At 42.4% G+C, this 18323-nt stretch overlaps 1 protein-coding gene across 4 annotated transcripts in view; it reads right to left on the bottom strand.

Annotated features, from left to right (window-relative positions):
* Positions 1-18323, bottom strand: part of FMNL1 (formin like 1) — a 419565-nt gene that overhangs the window by 83738 nt on the left and 317504 nt on the right. For all 4 annotated transcript variants that reach the window (XM_086923863.1, XM_086923862.1, XM_086923864.1 and 1 more), the window contains 2 exons: positions 16164-16366; positions 14706-14940 (listed from right to left, as the gene is read on the bottom strand). In XM_086923863.1, coding sequence (XP_086779989.1) covers positions 14706-14940; positions 16164-16366 — 438 coding nt within the window. The remainder of the gene's footprint in view (positions 1-14705; positions 14941-16163; positions 16367-18323) is intronic.

Here is an 18323-nt window from a genome sequence, read left to right as displayed (position 1 = left end):
CACTTATTTCTCCATCAGGCACATTTGTTTATTTTATGGCTTTTCTTTGGAGAAGTTAAAAAGTATTGTTTCAAGCAAAAGCATATATATATTTTTTTTATCTTAGTTTTAAGTTAGAGATAACTTGCTCTTTTCAGGTGTGAATAGCTTGCACGTCCAGTATTATTTTTTTCTGTTGAAGAGACTCCCTGTTTTGTATTAGCTATGGAAGTTTGAACTACAAGTATCGGAATATGAGGTAAAACAAGAGACTCGGTGCCGATGAGCCGTCCTGCAGTTCCCCCGGGGCACAAGCAGGCATCCACTTCTGTCAGGGCAGCTGATTGCAGCAAAAAGACAGAAGTGGATGCCTGCTTCTGCCCTGGGGGAACTGACAGACCGACCATAGTGGAGAACATGCGCGCACCTCAGCAGCAGGGGAGGAGACATGCACGATGTCCTTGCGGACGCATGTGACCATATGGTGCCACCAGATGGCACCGCGCACTCCCGCAAGGAAATCTCCAGACGTGCATGTGCACTTCTGTGCTGAAAAGGCAGTGCCGATGGCATTAGGTCTCTTCTATGCAGCGCATGCACGCTGCATAGGCGAAACCTAAAAAGGGACAGAGGGGGGCATAGGACTGAAAGAAAACTAAAGCAGGGCTCTACTTTGGACTGAGGGAGCAGGAGCTAAGTCTGAGAAGGCCTCTTGAGAAAAGCACAAGGTAGGGTCTGATATCAAAGGCAGGCCTATGTGTTATGTAAGGGAAATCAGGGTGCTTCAGACAGGATGGGCTATTAATTGCCTGGCACTGCTTGGTGGTGTGCAAAGTAGACTGGGAAGCATCCCTATCAGGTAATATACATTTAAAGTACATAATGCATGCTACAACTTTACCTGATTATTTAGAGGTGAGAGGCACACCAGAGCAGCTGCGTATTGGCTGTACTGAGGAACCAAGTGTAGTGTCATTACTCATTACTAAGGTGCGTGAACTCTCCACGAGCCATGTTCTTTCCTTGGTGCTCCCAAAGAATTACTTCACGTGCGCTCTGATGTAATTTAACCCTTTCAAAGCACGGGGTCTTTCTTTTCTGTACACTTTTTAAGAAGCGCCCCCGGGAATTCTTAATCAAGCAATGGCCAGTCTGTCCGTAGCCCAGGGGTTGCAGGGGGGCAGGGTAGGGACCCTGGCGACCCCTAAATGACGTCAATGGCAGTAGAGGGCAGAGACCTGCCTTAAGGCGTCGATGAGAAAACAGCCTTGTGCATAAAGTGCTATTTCAAATTGGAGTGTAGTTTAACTCAGAAAACTTCGATCCAGAAATGGGGAAAGATTTGTGGTTAGCATGAGTACATTTTTAATTATACAAATATATATATATATATATATATATATATATATATATATATATATATATATATATATATATATATATATATATATATATTCACTTAAAAAACCATAGGTTTCAGGCCTTATATAGTTAGGAATTAGCATTTAAAAAAACATTGAAATTGCTCCTATATAGTTAGTTGTACTAACTATATTTCGCGCACCCGCAATCCACTGCTGATGATGTCACATATTACATCATTCATGACATGGTCAGTGACATCACTGATGACATCTCAAATGACATCACTGATGACATCATCCAGTGACTGTGTGTTTCTGTAAAGTTTAAATATGTTTTACATATTGAAGAATGAGTGGATGTATAAGTGTCTGGATGAAAGATTTAGTAGGTGCGTGACTGACTGTATGAGTGAGTGATTAAATGTGTCTTACTAAATGCATGGGTTAGTGACTAAACTGTCTGAATGTGTGCATCAGTATGTCTGTTGTTGTGTAAGCTGCTGCATGTGTTGATCAGTATCTATATGGGTTATTGATTGGTTGCCCAAGTATTTGAATGGGAGACTGAATGTGTGTGTGGGTGGCTGGGAGGTGTGTGACTCCGTGCATAGATGTGTGAGCAGTTGATTCACCTGGTGTATGAGTTCAAGAGTTCATGTGGAAACAGCTATATGGGCAGTTGACTGTGTGCATGGGTGTGTTGGTGACTGAATGGATATCTCAGTGCTACATGTGCAAGTAAGTACATATGTAAAACACAGTGCATGTGAGAGTTGGCATATATAAATGACTATACATGAGAGCCAGTGAATGTGCGAGTGGCTATATGGATCATTGTGTACTTGTATCAGTGATTGTATAAGAGAGTAAGTATGTGTTAGTATAAGTTTGAATAAGTAAGGTGTTGTGTGTATAACTGTATAGTTGAGGAAATGGAAATGTGATTGATTATTTGCATGACTGACTAGGTGTGTGAGTAACTCCATGGATGAGTGGCAGTGTGTGATTGTCTGAATAGGTGTATGAGTGCATATGATAGTGTTGCATTGATGAGTGACTGTATGTATGAGTGATTCTATTGGTGAATGAATGAATATGTGTGTAGACCTAGTAATCAGTGAGTGCATATGTAGTAACTGGTATTGGTGTGCCAATGGTTTCAAGAATGGTAGTCTGTATTTAACACTGGGTGTATCAAAGGTTATATTAGAGTGTGAGAAGGTGCATCGTATTATCAAATGAATGATATCATCAGTGATGTAATCAGTGATGTCAAATGAGATGTCATCAGTGATGTCATCAGTGATGTCATTTGAGATGTCATCAGTGATGTCATCAGTGATGTCACTGACCATGTCATGAATGATGTAATATGTGACATCATCAGCAGTGGATTGTGGGTGCGCGAAATATAGTTAGTACAACTAACTATATAGGAGCAATTTCAATGTTTTTTTAAATGCTAATTCCTAACTATATAGGGCTTGAAACCTATGGTTTTTAAGTGAATTTGCAAGGTTTTTAAAATACTAATTCCTAACTATATAAGGCCTGAAACCTATGGTTTTGTTAGTGAATTTGCAAAGTTTTTTAAATGCTAATTCCTAACTATATAAGTCCTGAAACCTATGGTTTTTTTCAGTGAATTTGCAAGGATTTTTAAATGCTAATTCCTAACTATATAAGGCTTGAAACCTATGGTTTTTTCAGTGAATTTGCAAGGTTTTTTAAATGCTAATTCCTAACTATATCAGGCGTGAAACCTATATATTTTTTCAATAAATTTCAAAGGTTTTATAAATGCTAATTCTATTAGCGGATAACGTTTATATATGTTATTATCCTTCTGGGGCCACCTGAGCAGCCATCTTGTTTCTCAGGAGAAGTGAGGCACAAGAGAGCACAAAACAAGAGTGAAAAACACGGGGTACGCGCACGGTACGTGTTCCCTACGTGTACGGTGCGCGTACCCCACGATTCTATTTATTTATTTATTTATTTTGCCCTTGGGGGTCCTTTTTGGACCCCCCTGAGAAGGGCTAGAGGGTTGGGGGTCTCTACCCTGCCCCCTTTTCATGTTTTCCACTCGTGTTTTGGGCTCTCTTGTGTCTCAGTTCTCCTGAAAAGCAAGATGGTGGCCATCACTTACTGGTTTGGACAGTTTGGAATGTTGACAGTCGACTGCCAGCCAATCAGAAACTCGCTCGCGCACGTAAGGGTACGCGCACCTACCCGTACGGTGCGCGTACGGTGAGCGCATATAGATATATAATTTGCTCAAATTCATTTTCTCAACAACTACTGGAGGGATTTTCACCAAATATAGAAAAGGCACTACTGCATACCTGTCCCTACCATTTTGCTAAGTTTGGTGTAATTCCGTTCAGGCGTTCGGGCTGTAGCCATGTCTAAAGGTCCCATAGAAAATGCCATTTGAAAAATTTCAAATTCAATTTTCTCAAGAACTACTGGAGGGATTTACACCAAACATACAAAAGGCACTGCTGCATACCAGTCCCTACCATTTTGCCAAATCTGGTATAATTCCGTTCAAGCTGTAGCCTTGTCAGAATGTCCCTATGGAAATTAACATGGGGAAAACACGTTTTGGGACCCCCTTTTTTCTCGGCCCCCGCTTGACGAATCCACCTGAAACTTTCAGGGAAGGAGCGGAGCGTAGCGAGGCAATTTTAAAGAAAATTATAGGCAGATCCCTCAATCGGCGCCAAAGTTATTCCCAATAGAATGTTCAGAATGTAACTAGGTCCTAACTATATATACCTACTGGCGACCGGCAGTAGGTAATATATATATATATATAATATATATATAATAAAAGCGAAAATGCACTCTTAGTCCAGCATAAATCACCACTTCATTAGACCAGAAGATCGTATTTCATATTCTCCAAATTTTATTCCAGCATGACAAACAGTGCATGGGTTGGTTCCATGCACTGTTTGTCATGCTGGAATAAAATTTGGAGAATATGAAATACGATCTTCTGGTCTAATGAAGTGGTGATTTATGCTGGACTAAAAGTGCATTTTTGCTTTTTGAAGCGTTTGGTGAAATGGATTATTACTGGCAGGGAACCCTCTGATCCTGCTTTGCACCGCAGTCTGTGTGTCCCGGTTTCGTCGGAGGAAGTGAAATGGATATATATATATATATATATATATATATATATATATATATATATATATATATATATATATATATATATATATATATATATATATATATATATATATATATATATATATATATATATATATATATATTTAAAGAGGACACCCAGAACTATCATCGAGTTCAGAACACCCACAAGCCTTCATGAACATGAGTACATAGGGAGGGGAGGGTATGGCATCCTCAAACAGAACATAGCTACATCTTTAAAATAAGTCCACACTAGGCACATTTTGCTCAGGTAGATGAGAGTTTAAGTGCTTATTTCATGAGATGGATGGAGGCTCTTAAGAGAAGGACTGATGTCATCTATAACTGGAAAGATGTGAAAATCTATTCTATTTCTTTGACAATCCATCCCTAATGTTGACACAGTTCATTGGTCAGTTACAGTAAGAAGCTGTCTCTTTTTCTACCTCATGTTTACTTGGTTTTTCCCGCTATACCCTTAACCAACCACCTTCTTTTCGATGGCATTTGGCACTCAACCCTTTTTTGTACAGATTTTTCCATAGAGTGAGGCCAGGGTCCAATGGGCATCTTCATGAGAGCAGGAACATGTCAGGCACGAGCAGTGTGGCCTATAGGACGTTTAAACCAGGGCATAGGATCATAAATATCTGTAGTGTTGAGGAGCACACTGTAAAAGTAATACTTTGCTGAATAACGTCAGCTTGGGTTTTTAGACCTGTTGTGACATCTTCTACTGTGCCTGTTGACGGGTTTGTTAGATACAGGGCTGGGCACAGAGATCTGTGTTTCTTTCTACCATGGAGGGGCCCCTTTAACACGTATCTACTCTCAGAGGGTTCAGTGGCACTGTGGTGTTCCACTGTCCTGTCCTTTACCTCTGCTGAGCACAAAACGCACTGTCATGTCAGTATTTTCACTGTCCTTGCATGATAAGAATATGGCACGTCATCCAAATACATTCTCCAAAATATTCCAAGGCTGAAATGGAAGATTCATTTGTCATGTCCTCGGATATTCGGGCATATTGCTAAGCCTTTCCTCTATTTTCAGGGGAACATTGGAATTCACTTAATGATTAATAGTCTATGAGGGTCATTGCAAGAATTCAAATGAACATTTATGGAACTTACCATACTGCAGTTATGGTCCTGTTATTACTGTCAGCTCAGAGGTCAATAACAAACGGTCAGGAGAGTAACCCTTTGCAGTGCTAAGGAATTGCACACATTTTATCATCAACGTGGAGTCATTCTGTTAAGAGTGAATAAAAGTAATAAACTCGTTTAAGAGAATATAGGTCTGATTACTTCTGTGGTACGGGCCACTAATCACTCTTAAGTGGCAGCAACTTCGGGAGCTCCTGCTGAAATTAGGGGACATTTTTTACTGCTCGTTTCAGAACCTAAGAGAGCTGCGTACATGAATGTTTGTAATTTTACATAGAAACTATGTTACTTAGTTGTCTTAAATTTACATCATAGTTAAAAAGCCCCACAGTATAGTTAGATATACTGGGAGTTCATGTGAACACAGGCCACAGTGCACTGGGAGTTTACATGAACACAGCTACAGTGTACTGGGAGTTCACGTGAACACAGGCCACAGTGCACTGGGAGTTTACATGAACACAGCTACAGTGTACTGGGAGTTCACGTGAACACAGGCCACAGTGCACTGGGAGTTTGCTTGAATATAGGCTACAGTGTACTGGGAGTTCACGTGAACATAGGCCACTGTGTACTGGGAGTTTACATGAACACAGCTACAGTGTACTGGGAGTTTGTTTAAACACAGGATACAGTGTCCTGGGAGTTCACATGAACACAGGCTACAGTGTCCTGGGAGTTCACATGAACACAGGCTAGAGTGTCCTGGGAGTTCACATGAACACAGGCTACAGTGTACTGGGAGTTTGTTTAAACACAGGATACAGTGTACTGGGAGTTCACATGAACACAGGCTACAGTGTCCTGGGAGTTCACATGAACACAGGCTATAGTGTACTGGGAGTTCACATGAACACAGGCTACAGTGTCCTGGGAGGTTCACATGAACACAGGCTACAGTGTCCTGGGAGTTCACATGAACACAGGCTACAGTGTCCTGGGAGTTCACATGAACACAGGCTACAGTGTACTGGGAGTTTGTTTAAACACAGGATACAGTGTACTGGGAGTTCACATGAACACAGGCTACAGTGTCCTGGGAGTTCACATGAACACAGGCTACAGTGTACTGGGAGTTTGTTTCCACTCAGGATACAGTGTACGGGGAGTTCACATGAACATAGGCTACAGTGTAATGGGAGTTCACATGAACACAAGCTACAGTGTACTGGGAGTTTGCTTGAATATAGGCTTCAGTGTACTGGTAGTTCACGTGAACACAGGCTACAGTGTACTGGGAGTTCACAGGAACACAGGCCACAGTGTACTGGGAGTTCACATGAACACAAGCTACAGTGTACTGGGAGTTTGCTTGAATATAGGCTACAGTGTACTGGTAGTTCACGTGAACACAGGCCACAGTGTACTGGAAGTTCACGTGAACACAGGCAGGGCTGGCCTGGGAACCAAAACCGGCCCTGGCAAAGTGCTCGGCCGGATCCCCAGGGGCTAGAGGGTGCGGCTGAACTGTTTGCCAGGGCAGGTTACGGTCGATTTTATTACAAGCGCTGATATTACAGCTTCGCTGCAAAAACGGCCCTGTAACAAAAACAGCCCCCAGAGGCCCAAAACGAGGCTCCCAACCTGGCGGCCCACAGGGGAAATGCCTGGTGCCGGCTATGGCCAGTCTGGCCATGGACAGGGGCCACAGTGTACTGGGAGTTCACGTGAACACAGGGTACAGTGTACTAGGAGTTCACATGAACACAGGCTACAATGTACTGGGAGTTCACATGAACACAGGATACAGTGTCCTGTGAGTTTGTTTGAACATAGGCTACAGTGTACTGGGAGTTCACGTGAACATAGGCCACAGTGTACTGGTTGTTCATGTGAACACAAGCCACAGTGTACAGGAAGTTCACGTGAACATGGGCTACAGTGTACTGAGAGTTCACCTGAACACAGACTACAGTGTACTTTAAGTTCACGTGATCACTGGCCACAGTGTACTGGGAGTTCATGTGAACACAGGCTACAGTGTACTGGGAGTTCACCTGAACACAGACTACAGTGTACTTTAAGTTCACGTGATCACTGGCCACAGTGTACTTGAAATTCACATGATCATAGGCCACAGTGTACTGGGAGTTCACGTGAACACAGGGTACAGTGTACAAGGAGTTTGTATGACCATAGGCTACAGTGTACTGGGAGTTCACGTGAACATAGTATAAAATGTACTAGGATTTCACGTGACCATAGGCTACAGTATACTGGGAGTTCACGTGAACACAGGCCACAGTGTACTGGGAGATCACGTGAACACAGGATACATTGTACTGGGAGTTTGTTTGAACATAGCCAACAGTGTACTGGGAGTTCACATGAACACAGACTACAGTGTACTGGGAGTTCATGTGAACACAGGCTACAGTGTACTGGGAGTTCATGTGAACATAGGCTACAGTGTACTAGGGTTTAATGTCAACATAGTCAATACAGGGTATAGTGTACTAGGAGTTTGTTTGAACATAGGCTACAGTGTACTGAGAGTTTACGTGAACACAAGCTACAGTGTACTGGGAGTTCTCGTGAACACAGGCTACAGTTTACTAGGAGTTCACAGGAACACAGGCCACAGTGTACTGGGAGTTCACGTGAACACAGGCAACAGTGTATTGGGAGTTCACATGAACACAAGCTACAATGTACTGGGAGTTCACATGAACACAAGCTACAATGTACTGGGAGTTCACGTGAACACAGGCTACAATGTATTTGGAGTGCACGTGAACATAGGCTACAGTGTACTGGGAGTTCATGTTTATTGTGAAGATAGGGTGCACCGTGTAATATTTTACTCCAAGAAGCTCCGAAAATAGTGAAATATGTATCAGGAATCGCCCTCAATGTATGTGTGGAACTACAATAACCATAAAGCACCAGCTTGGGTTACTGAGACAAAAACTGAACATAATGAAGTTGTAAAGGATGACCTGTGACCTGTGAAAGGGTCAATCCTAAGCAAAACTAGAAACCGAGAAAAGGCTATTTATGCCATGAACTGCACCTGTGTCCATTTCTGATGTTTGGGTTTTCCATATGCTATAGTATAGAGGCAATTCAAGTGAATGTTCTTAGTAACCGAGGACTGAGATGACATTCATGACAACTAGGCCTGTTTCGATTTCAGTGGAAATCCTACTTGTGGTCAAAATGGAAAATATGGGGGTGGGGGGTGGGGAGGGTAGAGGGCGTAGTGGGATTTTTCTTTGCCACTTACTACTAAATCAGGCCTCAGTCATTAGAGCCTGATGCTATTACGGGGCGAGGAATGTCCAAATAACGGCTACTGATTCTTGTTTAAGACTGTAATATGGAGATTTTTAGTGCACTTAGCAAACAGTGAAATGTAATTTAACACAAGGTTATCAAAGGAAATCACTCTAGAATAATGTCTTCAAGACAAAGGTTAAACTGGAAAAATCAAGCACAAATATCTGGTTTTGGGAATAATAATTTGAAAAAATGCTCAGGTCAAGTGGCTGGAGTTTGGTTCATGTATGTGGACAGGATGGAAAAAATACCATTGATAGTCAGTGTTAGTTAGTTTACGTATATACTGCTGTTTTGAAGTTACAGGAGGTTCCCAGACTAACAACAGGGAATTATTCAAGCATGTGAATCTATGAAAGATCCACTGATGGAGAAGCATGCATGTCTTTCAAGTGCCTACTAGGGCTTTATAGTGTGGCTCACTGGTTAGAGGCGGCAGACCCGAGAGCAGAGGACGGCCCGGGACCCGGGTTTGATTCCCGGCGCGGCAGGGTCGTGAACCAGGGTCAGCGGACTCGATAATTCTCTCGCCTCGGTGCCCACTCTGATCAGCGATCACACTCGGCAACTCTGGGCATTAGCTTGCCTCATCTTCACTAACGGCCCCACCAGACCGCCGGGGATGCCTGGTCTCACCCTGGAGATACCCATTAAGGGACCATCTCTCAGGGAAGCCAGGAAGGGTTTCGCAGCGGTCGAAGCGCCTTGGGACCCTACGGGTAAGTAGTGCGCTACATAAATGCCAATACATTTACATTTACATTTACATAGGGCCCATCAGATGAGTGATTTCATAATACAGTTCAAAATCTTCTAGAATGCCTATTGTCGGTGATTGTCAGTGATGCTGGCTGTGTAAAGAGAAAATTATTTTCTTTACACTGGATGGCCCCCTGTAATAGCCCTTTCCAGTATTACTAAAAATTATCATTTGAAACTGCAGTGTTTCAAAGTATGTGTAGTAACATATTTTATTGTGTCGCCACTGCTCTTCTTTGAATTAATTACTTGATTGATCATTTGTTTAACATAATCAATAACAAAACTCAATCATGCAAAAATGAATACAAAATGTGAGGTGGAGGATCTGTGTGAATAATGTCTTAAAACCACTCTTTTTCTAAGCTGTGTATTTTATAAACAAAGCAATCCAGAAGAGTACTATCATGCGACTAAGTTGAAATAGTGCAATAATACTCCTGGGTTTACTGAGGAGCCATTGCATGGTTGTATAAGCTCCAATCGTGCAAGCACTAAACCTGAACCAGCTCTCGCGTTAAGTGCTCAAACGGTTCAGCAACTAAAGCCAGAAGAACAATTGGCTCCATGTGCAAATATCACCATGTTATAAATACAAAATGACCTGAAAGCACTATAATATCCTCCAAACAGTAACACGTGCCCAAACATGGAGCAAAGAGCATAGCAGATGGGTTTGGACAATCCATCTTCTCTTTAATCTTAAATGTTTTCATGTTGCTTTGGGCTAGAGAGTGCAGTGAAGCCGGCAGCACATCAGCTTCTTTTCCACCTGCTTAGGTTGTTTTGTCGCAGTTAGCTTCATTACAGCCAAATGTCCTTGTGTTTTACGGAGATATTTGCGAGATTTATGAGTTTTGCACTGTCGAAATTTGCCTTGTAGGCATATTTGGCCCAGTGCAATTTTTACTTCCTTCCTCCACACAAACAGTATTTGGCCTGACCGCTACCTCTCGTCTTTTGCACTAAACTCTAAATGACACCGTGGGATACATCAACTAACATTTTTGTGCCAAGTTTGTGTGGCAAAAAGTGACACATTTCGCAGCCAAATATTTATTTGAACTTTACTCTCTAGCGCAGGACTAGCTTTGTGCTGGAAAGTCACACAAAAGTAAACCACTACTTACCTTCAAGGGGGTGTTTCACGTTTGATGCAAAACCTAGCTACTAAAAAGTAGACAAGGTTTTGCATCAAAAAATAGCACCATCTTGACATCGGTGTTATCGAGGAGAAATGAAATGAAATGAAATGAAATTTAATTTGTAAAGCGCATGATTTAAAGGCAATTCTCTCCCGCACTGGCAGCCAGTGGAGAGCTCTCAGCACAGGTTTGACCGACGCTCTTCTTGGAGCCCCAAGGAGCATCCTGGCTGCTGCGTTCTGCACCCGCTGCGGATATTAATGGTGGCTTCCGGAGCCGCCAAGAGTAGGGCATTGCTATAGTCCAGTCTGGATAAAATTAATCCCTGGATCAATAGTTTCCTGTACTGGAAAGGCAGGAGAAGAAGAACTTTTTTATTTCTCCAATACTTTCCTGCTTTTCATGTGTGCTGCCCTGTAGAGCACACCTACAGGGTAGGAAAAGTTTAAACTTTACTCTATATAGTATTTTGTACTGGAAGGCTACCCAGACACATGCAGGCCCTCTCGCTTAGGTTTAAAGGTGTGTGCGTGACGCTAGCTGCTTGATTGTGCACCAGGGAAGCGAGTAGGAAGCACCGTTTGTAAGCAAGAGAAACAGCCCGCTGCTACAGTAAAATCCACTGAAGTACAAAAATAGAAGGACAAATTATCTTGAAGCAATAGTGATTCCGTAATATCTACAGCCCCGGCTGGGGCGGGGGACAGGGGGCGAGAGGCAGCGCCTCGATTTGCGTCTTGACAGGTAGACGCCATCAATTGAGAAGAGGAAGCGAGTTCCCGGTAACCTGTAGTTCAGGTCCAAAAGACAAAGAAAAAGATATCCCTCCACCCCCTCCTTTTTGCATCGCAAGACCGCTTAAATTAAGATTGTTTTTGTGCAAAAGCGTTCCCAGATGAGACCCGAAGACAAGATTTGGGTCCATTATTAGAAGCCAAGTAAGCTCAACCACGTAGGAAGATACAGACAAATAACTGAGCCCTGATGATGGTTTGGACATTAATGGTCCGAACTTGAAACGCGTCGGCAACCCCTGCAAGAGCTAATCACAACATCCAGTTGGTTCTAGAATAAAACTGATACATGCGTTTTTCGCTCTTGTAATGAATTAGCTCTTTTCATGACAATAATTTTGATTATGAAATGAATTAATGTATTACAGATTTTGTTATATTGTGATGTGGATCGTTTGTTGGATGTAATGTTGATGTTTCTTTTCGAATATTTGTGTAAAGTATTTTTGTGTCAAGTATTATTGAATAAGATTGTTAATTGTCTTTTGTATTGTGTATCCTCTTTCTGCCATTTTTTTGAAAGTTGTTTTGTATAAAGAAAAAAGTAAAAGGTATAAATAAATATACTGGACCAGATTTAATTAATTTGTTTATTTGGTCTACACTTAAAATTACTGAGAAAGGGGGCAATTTTCTTGGTGCTAGCACTGGAGAGAGAGCAGGGCAGCACTGTATCTCTGTAGATATGGCACTGTCCTGCTATTCCATCTCGTGCAATACAGCGCAGCAACTTTGGTCGAAGTGCTGCGCTGTGAGCCACTTTAGTAAATATATCCCCTTGTGTATGCCTAAGCAACTTAAAGAACAAATAAAAACTAGGAAGTCTGGGTGGTTTCCGGGTGTGGAGAGCTGTTACTGGTTAAGGAGCACATCTACAACAACACCAATCCAAATGCTCCCATCTTAAATATCTATTTTTCTAGCCAACAGTTTAAGCGTTGGATTTACACAGTACTATCCATAAGCTGGAAAAGTGAGCCAAGCTTTTTACCATTTTTGCTGGAACGTTTTTATGTAGATGATTAGCTAGTGCTAGCCACAAAAAATTACAAATGCCTTTTACCATTCTAAGCACAGTATTACAGCTTTCGATTGGTAAAATACCAGCCAACCCAACCTGGGTAGTTTCCAAGCTTAGGTGGAGAGCTGCTCCTGTTTATGGAGTGCCTCTACAGCACCCACACTCTATCCCTACTCACCACAACTGTTTGTTTTTCTAGCAAACTTTTTAAGCATATCATTAACACACTACTACCCACAGCAAGCTAGAAAAGTGAGAAAAAATCTGTACGCCGAGGATTAGCTAGTTCTATCCATACCGAGCAGAAACATGACAAAGACATTTTGCCATTTCAGTCACAGAATTACACATTTGGATTGATAAAATACCACCCAAACCAAACTGGATTAAGTAAAAACAGCTCTTGAAATCTGCGTTTCACTCTCATTAGAGCTTGTCAGAGAAGCATAGCTTTGTCCAGACATAAAGGCGGGGGTGGGGGTTGGGGGGGGGGGATTCAGTAGAGTTTAACACTAAACACCAAGATGCTTAGAAAGCAAAGAGAAGATTTGAGGCTAGTCTCAAAAAATGTTTCAAAGGTAGACAGGGTTCTAATCATGCCTTGGTCAACACAAGAGGATTTTTGATTGTCTGCAATACAGCTGAGATTATAATCATTGAATTATCAATAACCTGCAGTTAAGCAAACAGTCTTGACATTATTTAGTGCTGTAGTCAACTGATGTTTCTGTTAACAAAATTAATCGTGCTCACTACCGTGGCCAAATAAAGATGGAAGGCTGAGTTCGTTTAATGAGATTCAAGCCTCATAAAAAGACTGATTGTAGGAATCTATCAATTAAAAATGTATTTGTACAGTGTGTACCTTATTGTACTGTTTCAATAGTGTGGCATACTACCTTCCTCAATGACATACCCCCAGATTCATCAAAGTCCTGTTTTGCGAGTCCTTAATAGCGATTTTTAAGGAATCGCTATTAAAGACTAGCAAAACGGGATGCATGTAGAAATCGCAATATTTTTTGCGATTTCTACAGCTTCCTTATTTGCGATTCGCTAATTGCTAATCGCAAATAAGGAATGGCTGTCCCATTCATTCCTATGGGCCTAAAGGCCCATAGGAATGAATGGGGAGTCATTCCTTATTTGCGATTAACAATTAGCGAATCGCAAATAAGGAAGCGATTTCAAGGGTGCCAGGTTGTCCAAAGGACACCCTGTTGCACCCCTGAAATGGTATTGTACACTGGTGTTGCGCACACACATGTCCAAAGGACATGTGTGTGTGTAACATACAACTTTTGCTATTTACCATGTAGTTATACTTCACAGTAAATAGCGTCCCCAGATTGCGAATTCGCAATTTTAAAATTGTTAATGAATTGCATTTAAGGAATCTCAAATTGAGATTCCTTAAATGCAATTCATCGCAATTTAGAGATTTTTAGAATTGCGATTTTTGCATTTGGGATGATGAATCCCAAATGCAAAAATAGCGCTTGCAAAGGGCCAGATTCTCAGAATCTGGCCCTTTGCGAGCCGATTTCGGCTTCATGAATCTGGGTGTTTGACTTTTCCAACCTGTAATTGGTCATGTGCACAATTCACATTCAAGTATTTAGAATTGCAGCCACCCCCAAATGTACTAAGGGGGCCGTTTCATCAATGTAACTTGCAATTAAAAGGCAATGTTGGGGTTAATTTAATTTTTTTTTTAAAGAGGGTTCAAACCTGAGGTCTGCTTTAGGGAAAGAGACAAGTCATTCCATAATGTAGACACTATAGGGTACATTAGGCTTAAAAATAAGGAACAATTTGCCTCAAGGATAACTTGTAATGAGATGTAGGATGTATCTACAGAGGCAACTGGACAGGCCATGCCTTTCTCTAGTTCACCTTTGACTTTAATCACCTATATATGCAAAAGTTAAGTCACTTTTTCTGTGGAAGGGCCAATGTGCCCATATTCTCCAGGACACCACATGTGTGATTTCCATGCATTTCCTTCAGCTATCCAGCGCAGGACGACTTACCGGCGTGAGCAGCTGTGCCGTGTCATTGAAGTTGCCCAGGAAGGTCATAACGTTGAGGCGTTCTGACAGGCGTGGGATCTTGCTGAGCTGGATCATGAAGCGGTCCTCGTCGGAGAGATCGTCCAGCGGCTTCTGCTCCTTCAGGTACTTGTTGATGGTGATCAGCTCGTACTCGGTGGGGATGAAACGAATGAGAAGCTCAAGGAAGTCCAGGTTGAGAGACTGCATGTCAAACCTGAAAGAGAGCCGATGGCGGGGTGGTCAGAGAGAGGTCTGCTAAGAGATGACGCATGTCAAGGCAGGGGTGAGAGTACCAGGAAAAGTGATAGCTGCAAAGCTTGCACTAATCTTATGGTAAGCCCTGCATTCAAATCTGATCATCTTGGTCCTGCCTCAAAAGAGATGGTTCACCCCGAACCCGCATCGCTGCTGGGTCATTAGTGGAGATTTATTCAAGTATTCTATCCTCAACATTTTTAGATTTTTTTATTTTCTCCATGAGATTAGTTGGATGGAAGGAAGGCAAGGACGGGAGCTGCTCCATGTTTGCAGACCTTGTGACGTACTTGGAATGGGCGAACTATATGCTTGACTCAAGAACACGAGGTGCAGGGTGTCCCAGACTGGAGATGATGGACAAAACACTTTATGTTATAAACCTCTATGCCACGGCTGGGAGATGGATCAGGGTGAGTACAAGGTGGAAAGGTGGCTTCAATCTATCAGAGTATGTGAGTGTGTAAAGGCAGATCACAATAACAGCAGAGAGGCTGCTATAAGCCAATAGACTGTCACATGGAGAGCAAAGGCTGGAAATACATTCCGTGTCTGCCTTTATGTGGCCTCCAAGGGACTGCCTGCAATTGGTCTATCTGGAACTGCCTTCATTTGCCCAACCTGGGACTGCCTGTATGGGATCACTCTGTGATGTCCTTAGGGGTAGAAGACCTGTGGTGCAGATTTACGACTTTTCTTGTCAAATTGTGCCAGCCGTGGCCCGTACAGGTAAGATCGGTGGGGTGGTGGGGCCGGGTTGGGGGGGAGTGGGATTGGAAGTCAACAGAAGACCATGAGGGAAAATTAAATAAATCATTAATTTTCCCTCGTCTGTCAGAATCCCTCCTCACCCGGCCCCACCACTCTTACCTGCACTGGCTGCGGCTGAATTGTGCCCTTTGCGACAAAAGGCTTTAAAAAGGCTACTAGTTGTGTGATCTTTTTACAGTACTTTGGTAGCAACCCTTGTCAGAGTTCTTTTGTGGGGGGATATATAAAATGTTCTTGAATGGTAGAGAGTGACCTGCCTTGTGGCAATAGTTGGTACTAGGCAAACCTAACTCACTCTTGGCAGCAGCATGGCCTAGATTAATAGGCCCTCATCATCCCCTTGTTCCAGGAGGTGGCTAGACAAACAGGGCACCACTACTGGCCATTCCGGAAGTGGCTGCTGATACTCACATCTGAATGGCCTTGCAGATATCTTCTCTGCCAAGGCCGGCCTTGCGCAGGGTGATGGCCAGGTTCTTGGCCCGGTTGATCTCGATAAGGTTCACCGTGGTGGGGGGCTTCTGGGTTGACTTCACCTTCACAGCTCTCATGTGCGTGCTCGGGCCCTGGACTTTGGTCTTAAACTGGTCCTCAAATTCACTCATGTTGAGCTCCTAGGAGGACAGAAGATGGGAGAGCAGAGGTAAAGGGCTGGAGGAAGCAGGGATTGGCTGGTGGGAGATCCGGAAGCAGAGAAGTGACAGCTAAAAGGAAAGAGAAAAAGAAACCAGTAGAGAGCAGTTGAGCGGAAAATGATGGCAGAAGAATCGAAGAGACAGATAATAAGGAGAGAAAGCGTGAAAGAAAAGAGTGGGTGAGAGGAGGTGAGGTCAAGGCTTGTGAGAGGTGAGGGGTGCAGAATGGAAGAGAATATGAGGAGAGTAGAGGTGAGGATAGTGCAATGCAAGTAGTGGGTGGGAGTGAAGGATGTAATCTCTTCCCACACATAAAAATGGGCTGATCTTAAGATCACACGTGACATGACAGATGCCACCACATATAACATTAGACATCACCAGTGCCATTACATATCATCTTACTGTTTGCATTGCTGTTGTCATCACTCTAGATACAACACAACTTCTTTGTGTGGATATGAAGTCCCATTGGTTGTTGCATTGAATATTGTGAGTTCACGAACTAGTTATGGTTTTCATGGACGTAAAAATGGTGGCAGTATGAAATATTTTAGGCTTTGTCATTGAGCCACAATGTCTCTTTAACTGTGTTTTTTCAGTGAATTACTTTGGCTTTTTCCACATGTGAATGTTATAGGTGCCTGTTCACAGTGGCTTTTTTAGAGTTCATAAATTAGTACACGCGTGATACACTTTTACGTACTCTTAAACGCATCTGTGAATTGGGCCCAAAACAAATAAAACTGAAGTAAACTTGGAATATTTAGGACTATTCATATACAATTAGAACAAATAAAAAGGGCTGTGTCCTCTCTGCAAACAAGAGGATGGACATTTTAAGACATAAATGTTTTTGTGAATAGGCTCAGAGTGTTTGCTGTAGGTAAACCCTCACATTTATATATTTTTTTCCATTTGTTTTCTGAGATTTTTTTTTAAAAAAAAAAGAACGTTAGGGGTTTGATTCAGAGCCACCTCTGGCCTACTAGGTAGCCCTTTGGCCAGCGTCCAACCCTCACCACGGACAGCCTTTGGCCATGAGTAGCGGAGTTGGGCACAGACCTGGCCTGTGGCTAAGCCTGCATCCAATCTCATATGAGTCGAACCCCTGCAGTGCATGTCTCTTGGCAATGCACGACAGGGTGGGCATGCACTACTCCCTCACCATGGGTTGGACACAGATCTTGCTCTGCGGCCAGGCTCTGCCTACAGACATTGATGTGACTCAGTGTTTAGACACAGGAGCTGGCTGCGCCCCCAACATCTCTTTTTGATATTCTTTTTTTAAATTCACAAATTTGTATTTATTGACAAGCTTGTACAGTATGCATGTGATTGTGTACCTCAGTGACTGACCTGTGTCTTTCCTAATCAACCCTCATTCTCTTCGTCCTTCAGTTTTGCCTACAGTAATACCTAATACAAGTGTTCATTGTTTTTTTTCTTTATTGGCCTTCCTAAAACTTGTAAACTGACAGAAATTCGAAAGTTAAGTAAAATGGTTTCCATTTCTAAATAGAAAATGCCACCTGCATGCTCACGATTTTTTGTGATTTGTGAGTTTTGCACCCACTAAATGCATTTTTCAGATTTTTGGTGCAATTTTTCTACGCTTTGTGGTTTTTATCTACCCCATTAGTTGCCTTGAACAGATCGTTGGGTCTCTCCTTTTATGTGAGTTTTTCCATTGTGTGAAACGCCAAAAGTTTGGCAAATTTAGGACTTTTAAGATAATTGAGGAAATAATTCAAGCCTCATTAAAGGTGAAGTCAGGGGGCGTAGGTAAAACTATGCTTACTTTGAAGAAGATAGCAGAAAATGTTGGGGTGGAAATTACAGAGCTCTCTGAATGCAACAAATATTCTGCAGACATCACAGCATTCAGGAGGTATTTATACAATATATTAGATTCATCAGTTTAGATGTACCACTA

This window comes from Lissotriton vulgaris, chromosome 5 (genome assembly GCF_964263255.1).
Source record: "Lissotriton vulgaris chromosome 5, aLisVul1.2, whole genome shotgun sequence".
NCBI lineage: Eukaryota > Metazoa > Chordata > Amphibia > Caudata > Salamandridae > Lissotriton > Lissotriton vulgaris.
The sequence above is the reverse complement of the archived record's forward strand: the minus strand, read 5'-3'. Positions and strand labels throughout refer to the sequence as shown.